A 10,000-nucleotide genomic window follows, 5' to 3' on the forward strand; every position below is an offset into this window, starting at 1 on the left:
GTGGTGTTGTATTGTGCTGTGTTGTGTGGTGTGGTGTGGTGTGCTGTGTTGTGTGGTGTTGTATTGTGGTGTGCTGTGTGGTGTTGTATTGTGGTGTGCTGTGTGGTGTTGTATTGTGGTGTGCTGTGTGGTGTTGTATTGTGGTGTGCTGTGTTGTGTGGTGTTGTATTGTGGTGTGCTGTGCTGTGTGGTGTTGTATTGTGCTGTGTTGTGTGGTGTTGTATTGTGGTGTGCTGTGTTGTGTGGTGTTGTATTGTGGTGTGCTGTGGTGTGCTGTGTTGTGTGGTGTTGTATTATGGTGTGCTGTGTTGTGTGGTGTTGTATTGTGTTGTGCTGTGTTGTGTGGTGTTGTATTGTGGTGTGCTGTGGTGTGTGGTGTTGTATTGTGGTGTGCTGTGTTGTGTGGTGTTGTATTGTGGTGTGCTGTGTTGTGTGGTGTTGTATTGTGGTGTGCTGTGTTGTGTGGTGTTGTATTGTGGTGTGCTGTGTTGTGTGGTGTTGTATTGTGTTGTGCTGTGTTGTGTGGTGTTGTATTGTGTTGTGCTGTGTTGTGTGGTGTTGTATTGTGGTGTGCTGTATTGTGTGGTGTTGTGGTGTTCTGTGTTGTGTGGTGTTGTATTGTGGTGTGCTGTGTTGTGTGGTGTTGTAATGTGGTGTGCTGTGTTGTGTGGTGTTGTATTATGGTGTGCTGTGTTGTGTGGTGTTGTATTGTGGTGTGCTGTGTTGTGTGGTGTTGTATTATGGTGTGCTGTGTTGTGTGGTGTTGTATTGTGGTGTGCTGTGTTGTGTAGTGTTGTATTGTGGTGTGCTGTGTTGTGTGGTGTTGTATTGTGGTGTGCTGTGTTGTGTAGTGTTGTATTGTGGTGTGCTGTGTTGTGTGGTGTTGTATTGTGGTGTGCTGTGTTGTGTGGTGTTGTATTGTGGTGTGCTGTGTTGTGTGGTGTTGTATTGTGGTGTGCTGTGTTGTGTGGTGTTGTATTGTGGTGTGCTGTGTTGTGTGGTGTTGTATTGTGGTGTGCTGTGTTGTGTGGTGTTGTATTGTGGTGTGTTGTGTTGTGTGGTGTTGTATTGTGCTGTGTCGTGCTGTGTGGTGTTGTATTGTGGTGTGTTGTGTGGTGTTGTATTGTATTGTGCTGTGTTGTGTGGTGTTGTATTGTGGTGTGCTGTGTTGTGTGGTGTTGTATTGTGGTGTGCTGTGTTGTGTGGTGTTGTATTATGGTGTGCTGTGTTGTGTGGTGTTGTATTGTGGTGTGCTGTGTTGTGTGGTGTTGTATTATGGTGTGCTGTGTTGTGTGGTGTTGTATTGTGGTGTGCTGTGTCGTGATGTTATGTTGTATTGTGGTGTGCTGTGTTGTGTGGTGTTGTATTATGGTGTGCTGTGTTGTGTGGTGTTGTATTGTGCTGTGTCGTGCTGTGTGGTGTTGTATTATGGTGTGCTGTGTTGTGTGGTGTTGTATTATGGTGTGCTGTGTTGTGTGGTGTTGTATTATGGTGTGCTGTGTTGTGTGGTGTTGTATTGTGGTGTGCTGTGTTGTGTGGTGTTGTATTGTGGTGTGCTGTGTTATTGTATTGTGGTGTTCTGTGTTGTGTGGTGTTGTATTGTGGTGTGCTGTGTTGTGTGGTGTTGTATTGTGGTGTGCTGTGTTATTGTATTGTGGTGTTCTGTGTTGTGTGGTGTTGTATTGTGGTGTGCTGTGTTATTGTATTGTGGTGTTCTGTGTTGTGTGGTGTTGTATTGTGGTGTGCTGTGTTGTGTGGTGTTGTATTGTGGTGTGCTGTGTTGTGTGGTGTTGTATTGTGGTGTGCTGTGGTGTGTGGTGTTGTATTGTGGTGTGCTGTGTTGTGTGGTGTTGTATTGTGGTGTGCTGTGTTGTGTGGTGTTGTATTGTGGTGTGCTGTGTTGTGTGGTGTTGTATTGTGGTGTGCTGTGTTGTGTGGTGTTGTATTGTGGTGTGCTGTGTTGTGTGGTGTTGTATTGTGGTGTGCTGTGTTGTGTGGTGTTGTATTGTGGTGTGCTGTGTGGTGTGGTGTTGTATTGTTGTGTGCTGTGTTGTGTGGTGTTGTATTGTGGTGTGCTGTGTTGTGTGGTGTTGTACTGTGTTGTGCTGTGTTGTGTGGTGTTGTATTGTGGTGTGCCCTGTCGTGCTGTGTTATGTTGTATTGTGCTGTGTCGTGCTGTGTTATGTTGTATTGTGCTGTGTCGTGCTGTGTTATGTTGTATTGTGGTGTGCTGTGTTGTGTGTGTTGTATTGTGGTGTGCTGTGTCGTGCTGTGTTATGTTGTATTGTGGTGTGCTGTGTCGTGCTGTGTTATGTTGTATTGTGGTGTGCTGTGCCGTGCTGTGTTATGTTGTATTGTGGTTGGCTGTGTCGTGCTGTGTTATGTTTTATTGTGGTGTGTCGTGCTGTGTTATGTTGTATTGTGCTGTGCTGTGTCGTGCTGTGTTATGCTGTATTGTGGTGTCGTCTAACCCTAGCTGTGCTGTATTGTGGTGTGGTGAAGTTTGTTGTATTGTGTTATGGTGAGGTGTCGTGTAGCTGTGTTATGTTGTGGTGTGTTATGTTGTTCTGTGCTATGTTGTCGTGTGGTTTGTTGTGCTGTGTTGTGTGGTGTTGTGTTGTGCTGTGTTGCGTTACATTGCACTGTATTGCATTAACTTGTATTATATTGTATTGCATTGTATTATATTACTTTTTTTTTGTATTTTTTTACATTTTCCACAATACAAATGCACTGCAACACAGCGTTGTACAACACTACACTACACGACACAACGCTACACATTTTCTTACATACTAAATTTGATTTTCCAGTTGATCTTCCACATGAACTTTAATACCAGTTGTTTGTGCATTTTTTTACTATTCATTCATTCTTTTTTTTTTCAGTTAATGATTTTTTTTTTTTTTGTCTGTCGCTTTACTTATTTGTATGTGTTTTGTTTCTTCTGCTTCTTTTTCTCCTTCTCCTCCTTCTTCTTTCTTTTTTTCAATAATGTTTATGACCGTCCTGACTTTGTATTTGTATTGTATTTGTATTTCTTTTGTATCACAACAGATTTCTCTGTGTGAAATTCGGGCTGCTCTCCCCAGGGAGAGCGCGTCGCTACACTACAGCGCCACCCTTTTTTTTTTGTATTTTTTCCTGCGTGCAGTTTTATTTGTTTTTCCTATCGAAGTGGATTCTTCTACAGAATTTTGCCAGGAACAACCCTTTTGTTGCCGTGGGTTCTTTTTTTACGTGCGCTAAGTGCATGCTAGCACACGGGACCGTGATTCGAACCAGCGCGCTCAGATTCTCTCGCTTCCTAGGCGGACGCGTTACCTCTAGGCTATCACTCCACTCCGTCACACAAGCAGAGGAAAAAACAGAGCAGTGAGAAAGAGATAAGGCTGGCGAAAGACAGAGACAGATAAACAGACAGACAGACAGAAAAAGAACAATCACATACACACAGACAAAAGTGACAATAGTTTTGAAAAGAAAAGAGAAAAAAAGATGAATAAAATAAACCTCTTTTTTTTTTTCCAGACCACCAGAAAACGATCCAGTGTTTTTCCGCTTTTGGATGGAAAGTGAGTGTGTCGTTATTTATTTATTTAGTTAATTAATTAATAGTCGTTGTTTGTTTCTTTTGTTTACTTATTCATCCATGTGCTTATTCATGTAGTTTTATTTCTAGTCATTCCCTCAACCCCCCCCCCCTCCCCCCTCCCCTCCCCATTTTTATGTTTTCCTGCGTGCAGTTTTATTTGTTTGGTTGTTTTTTTTTTTCTATCGAAGTGGATTTTTCTACAGAATTTTGTCAGGGACAACCCTTCTGTTGCCGTGGGTTCTTTTACGTGCGCTAAGTGCATGCTGCACACGGGACCTCGGTTTATCGGCGGAACGGTTAAACCAAGGTATGCCTGTTAACAAGTAACTTTGTACTAGTATTTTTGTAGTCCTGTTTTAATGCATTGTGTATGTAGTTTTGGTCTAAGATGTGATGGCTTTTTTTCTATCTGGTTATTTTTAATGGGCGTGTGTGTGTGTGTGTGTGGGGGGGGGGGGGGGGGGGGGGGGGGGGTGCGTACGTGCGTGCATGTGCTTGTGAGGGTACAGTGCTCTGGTACGCGTGTGTAAGTGTGTAGGCATGTTAGTATGTCCGAACAGACTGTGTCTGTGTTATAAAATAAGAAACATCTTAATGCTTATGCAATTTTGTTTTTAGTGCAGTTGATATTTAATGTCAGCGTGTGTGTGTCTGTGTGTGAGTGTTTTGAGTGTGTGTGTGTGTATAAGGGAGGGACATCTCTCTCTCTCTCTCTCTCTCTCTCTCTCTATATATATATATATATATGTATGTGTGTGTGTGTGTGTGTGTGTGTGTGTGTGTGTGTGTGTGTGCTTGTGTGTGTGTGTGTGTGTGTGTGTGTGTGTTCTATGAAATCCTTTTTTTTTTTTTTAAATCTAAGCCTTATTTACTTCATAGCTTGTATAATCTGATTCATCTCTCAAGTGTGCTTTTTTTACTCATATGAACACACTGAATGTTTTCCATTGTCAGATGGCCGTTGATGTGTTGTTTTTTAAGGCATGTTTATAGTCAACTGGATGATGTAAGGCGCTTTGAGCAGCATTGGTGCTGGATATCGCGCCATAGGAAAACTATGTATTATTATTATTATTATTATTATCGTCGTCTCATCTTCCTCCTCCTCTTCGTCATCTTTCTTCATGTTTTCCTGACTGTCTGGCTGTTTACTTTCCATGTTGTGTGTGTTTACAGGATGGTACTGATTTGATATTGACTTCACTTTCATGTTCGTTTAATGCGCGACACACACACACACACACACACACACACACACACACACACACACACACACAACGGACGAATGAAGCAGTTCTTCTGCCTGTACTGCCATCTTTCCTGCCCTGCCCTGCCCCACCCTGCCTTGCCCTGCCCTGACCTGCCCTGGCCTGCCCTACCCTGACCTGCCCTGGCCTGCCCTCCCCTGCCCTGACCCGACCTACCCTCCCCTGCCCTGACCTGACCTGCTCTACCCTGCCCTGACCTGACCTGCTCTACCCTGCCCTGACCTGACCTGCTCTACCCTGCCCTGCCCTGCCCTGTACTGTACTGTGTATCGTGTCGTGACGTGTGGTGTCGTGACGTGTGGTGTGGTGGGGTGTGGTGTGGTGTGGTGTGGTGGGGTGGGGTGTGGTGTGGTGGGGTGTCGTTTCGTGTCGTGATGTGTCGTGTCGCGTCGTGACGTATCATGTCGTGTCGTGTCGTGACGTGTGATGTCGTGTCGTGACGTGTCATGTCGTGTCGTGTCGTGACATGTTGCGTCGAGTCGCGTCGCGACGTGGTGACGTGTCGTGACGTGTCGTGACGTAACGTGTCGTGTCGTGTCGTGCAGCCTACGTGGACAGAGACCAACGCCACATGCCGACACGGGACACCGTCCCTTACTCTGTGGCCAAGGACCGGGAGGTGGAGGTTAGCCAAGGAGTTTATTTCGTTTTTGTCTCCCTGGGGGCTTTGAAACATTACATATGTTCATTTCGTGTGTCTCCTGGGGGCTGTGAAACATTACATATGTTCATTTCGTGTGTCTCCTGGGGGGCATTGAAACATTACATATGTTCATTTCGTGTGTCCACTGGGGGGCATTGAAACATTACATATGTTCATTTCGTGTGTCTCCTGGGGGCTTTGAAACATTACATATGTTCATTTCGTGTGTCTCCTGGGGGTATTGAAACATTACATATGTTCATTTCGTGTGGGGGGTATTGAAACATTACATATGTTCATTTCGTGTGGGGGGCATTGAAACATTACATATGTTCATTTCGTGTGTCTCCTGGGGGCATTGAAACATTACATATGTTCATTTCGTGTGTCCACTGGGGGCATTGAAACATTACATATGTTCATTTCGTGTGTCCACTGGGGGCATTGAAACATTACATATGTTCATTTCGTGTGTCTCCCTGGGGGGCATTGAAACATTACATATGTTCATTTCGTGTGTCCACTGGGGGCATTGAAACATTACATATGTTCATTTCGTGTGTCCACTGGGGGGCATTGAAACATTACATATGTTCATTTCGTGTGTCCACTGGGGGCATTGAAACATTACATATGTTCATTTCGTGTGTCTCCTGGGGGGCATTGAAACATTACATATGTTCATTTCGTGTGTCCACTGGGGGCTTTGAAACATTACATATGTTCGTTTCGTGTGTCCACTGGGGTATTGAAACATTACATATGTTCGTTTCGTGTGTCTCCTGGGGGCATTGAAACATTACATAAATTCATCCTCCACACATATGCTATAGATATAAAAAAGAAAAAAAGAAAAAGAAAAAAAAAGAGTGATGTCAAAAACAAGAAGTAGGCTCATTCGTTCAGTTACTTAATACACACATTGACAAGTGCTATTTCATTCATAATTCACGGAAACAAATAAAAACAACTATAAAAATAATTCGTATCAAAAGACAAAAATGTTTAATGAAAAGAGCTACGTATAGCAGAAACCAAGGATTTCAGTTTTAACAATATTGTTTTATTCTTGTTTTTCAGAAAACAATGGTGTAGAATTTAATGGATTTCGGGCGGGTTCTATAACAGAATAGAATAAAATAGAATATGTCTGTAGAATATGTCTGTATTACCTAGTGTACCGGGAACACAAGGAATATTGGGAGGGGGGAGGGGGGGGCGGGGGGTGGGGGGGGGAGGGAGGGGGGGATAGTACATAACAAGGTACGAACATAAATCGAAAACCATACACAAACACAGATATAGTAGAAATTAGGATACATACATGTGCATATCAATTTAAAAAAAAAAAAAAAAAATTGTGCATACTCACACGCGCACGCGCGCACCACACGTGCACACAGGTGCAGGAGCGGGCGGAGGAGGAGATGGAGATGGAGGAGAGGCGGAGGGAGAGGCAGAGGGTGGAGGAGGAGTACCAGCGGGAGGTGGAGGAGTATGAGCAGAAGCTCCGTGACCGTCAGAACCAGCACGCCGCTTCCAAGGCGCCTCAACAACAACCCCCACCAGCGGCTCCCAAGAATCGCTTCTGTCAGATCTTGTAACCGCTTTGTTTGTGGAAGGGAGTGGAAGTGAGGGGGGCTAGGTGAGGGAGGGTGGTGTGGGGGGTCGGGGGGCCGAGAGGGGTTGGGGGGTAGGGGGTGGGGTGAGGGGGGTGGCGACATGTGCAGTGGAATGGTGGAATGGGGGGTGGGTGGGAGTGAGGGGTTAGGAGAAGCTTGTTGTTGTTGTGTTTCTGTGTGTGTGTGTGTGTGTGTGTGTGTGTGTGTGTGTGTGTGTGTGTGTGTGTTTCTCAATCTCTCTCTCTCTCTCTTTGTGTGTGTGTGTGTGTGTGTGCGTGCGTGTGTGTGTATCTTTGTGTGTGTGTGTTTCTCTGTCCCTCTCTTTGTGTGTGTGTGTGTGTGTGTGTGTCTCGCTGTGTGTGTCTCGCTGTGTGTGTGTGTGTGTGTGTGTGTCCGTCTCCCTTGTCTCTTCATCTCTCTTTGTCTTTCTCTTCTCTCTCTCTGTCTCTGCATAATTGTGTCCCCGTCTGTTTTATGTGTCTCTGTCTCTCTCTCTCTCTATATATTTTTTAAAATTTTTTTTACTGTGGCTGTTCCTGTACACATTTCAAAATTTGTACAGTGGAGTGATGGCCTAGAGGTAACGCATCCGCCTAGGAAGCGAAAGAATCCGAGCGCGCTGGTTCGAATCACGGCTCAGCCGCCAATATTTTCTCCCCCTCCACTAAACCTTGAGTGGTGGTCTGGACGCTAGTCATTCGGATGAGACGATAAACCGAGGTGCAGCATGCACTTAGCGCACGTAAAAAAACCCACGGCAACAAAAGGGTTGTTCCTGGCAAAATTCTGTAGAAAAATCCACTTCAATAGGAAAAAGAAATAAAACTGCACGCAGGAAAAAATTTAAAAAGAAAAAAGAAAAAAAAGGGTAGCGCTGTAGTATAGCGACGCGCTCTCCCTGGGGAGAGCAACCCGAATTTCACACAGAGAAATCTGTTGTGATAAAAAGAGATACAAATACAAATATATGGAATACATTCTTCTTGTCCTTTTTTTTTTCTACATGGCATTTTACTACTGCATGTTCGTGTACAATTCCCAGCAGATTCTTGTAAAATGAATGGAAGAAACAATTGCTAGAAATTTGGTTATCTGCTTCCTGCATGTGCATGTATGAAGTGCAGCAGTACTGATAGAAAGCTAAAGGAGCTTCAGAACCATCGCCTGAAGCCCAACACATCCTCCACAACTGCCATCACCCCCACGCCCCCCCCCCCCCCCACACACACACACACATCCAGATCCAGCCCAATCAGAAAAAGTAAACTGATTTTTTTTTTCATTTTATAACGTCTGCCATGCCTGTGCATAAATGCGAGCTTGGCGGTGAAAGGGTTAAGACGGAGACATTGTTTAAAATTTTTGTTTTGTTATCTGCTGCATGTGCCTGTACATTCTCCAAAATTACGTCAAGAAGGAGACATTGTTTAATTTTTTTGGTTTTGCTATCCGCTGCATGTGCCTGTACATTCTCCAAAATTACATTAAGAGGGAGACACTGTTTAAAACTCTCTCCATTACGAACGTCGACGAAGAGAACGACGTTAACAGCGTTTCACCCCAGTTACCATCAATCATAAAATTTGCAAGCGGTAGGCTCTTATACTGATAGAGGGTGAATGTTGACAAAGATACCACAATTCTGACGACGGAAGCTAAAAGGTTGGGTCATACAGGACACCCACTGGGACATGCAAGGGGTCTGTGTAAGGGAGAAGAGGAGGACTGGCCGTACTGAGTGAGTTATATATTTGTTTCGTTATCTGCCGCATGTGCCTGTACAGACTCCAAAATTACTTTTAATGCCCACACAAATCCCAAATTACTTTAAGTGGGAAACATTGTTTGAAACTCTGTTGTTTGCCACACATGCTTGTGCAGATTCCCAACTGTCTGTCTGCCTTTGCTGCTGTATGCACATGTCAAATGATCGGTTTAAGGACAGGCCCGGCGCTTCCTTTTTTGAGGAAGTGTCTGGGTTTGTTCCAATGTCCCTGTGTGCTAGCTGAATCGGTAGCGTAAGCAGCACTGACTTGAAGTTGTGTACCTTGTGAATGGAGAGAGTTACCACTCTTTACTATTTGTTAATCATTTCATCTCCTGGCCTCATTGTTTGTAAATTTAGGTGGGAGATATTGTTTAAAATGTCATATGCTGCATGTGCCTGTCCAAATTCACAAATGACGTGATGTGGGAGACATTGAAAGTTTGTTATCTGCCGCACGTGCCCGATCAGTAGCTACAGAAGTTACGAGATTTTTTTTTTTATAACCTCCATAACCCCCACACCCCCTCAGAAATGGTCCACCAACTTCTCTCAGGTTTTGATTGATTGATTGATATGGATACTTAAATAGCTCCTATCCTCGGCCTGTTACCAAGCTCTAAGCGCTTTACAAACACAGAGTCATTTTTGCACAACAGGCTGTCTGCCTAGGTAGAGCTGACTGATGGTTGCCACTAGGCGCTCATCATTCGTTTCCTGTGTCATTCGATCAGATTTCAGGTACGCACACATACACACTCAGACAGACATGTAACATTTAACGTGTATGACCGTTTTGTTCATTTACCCCGCCATGTAGGCAGCCATACTCCGTTTTGTGTGTGTGTGTGTGTGCATGCTGGGTATGTTCTTGTTTCTAGCGCTGACATGGATTACAGGATCTTTAACGTGAGTATTTGATCTTCTGCATGTGTATACCCACCAGGCGCCGTCACCGAGATTCGAACCCAGGACCTTCAGATTGAAAATCCAACGCTTTAACCACTCGGCTATTGCGTCTGAAGGGACGTGTGGAAGAGGAAATTGGTGTTACGTTTCAGATTAGTTCGTTGTTGTTGAATTTGGCATGTGCCTGTTCAAATTCCT

At 44.4% G+C, this 10,000-nt stretch overlaps 1 protein-coding gene across 1 annotated transcript in view; it reads left to right on the top strand.

The window, feature by feature from the left end:
- Window positions 1–7,132, top strand: part of LOC143290816 (uncharacterized) — a 31,163-nt gene extending 24,031 nt beyond the window's left edge. Inside the window, exons 14-16 of the mRNA XM_076600338.1 lie at window positions 3,532–3,575; window positions 5,409–5,488; window positions 6,910–7,132. Coding sequence (XP_076456453.1) covers window positions 3,532–3,575; window positions 5,409–5,488; window positions 6,910–7,110 — 325 coding nt within the window. The 3' untranslated portion in view covers window positions 7,111–7,132. The remainder of the gene's footprint in view (window positions 1–3,531; window positions 3,576–5,408; window positions 5,489–6,909) is intronic.
- Window positions 7,133–10,000: the final 2,868 nt, after the last annotated feature.

Source organism: Babylonia areolata, chromosome 16 (assembly GCF_041734735.1).
Source record: "Babylonia areolata isolate BAREFJ2019XMU chromosome 16, ASM4173473v1, whole genome shotgun sequence".
NCBI classification, from domain to species: Eukaryota; Metazoa; Mollusca; class Gastropoda; order Neogastropoda; family Buccinidae; genus Babylonia; species Babylonia areolata.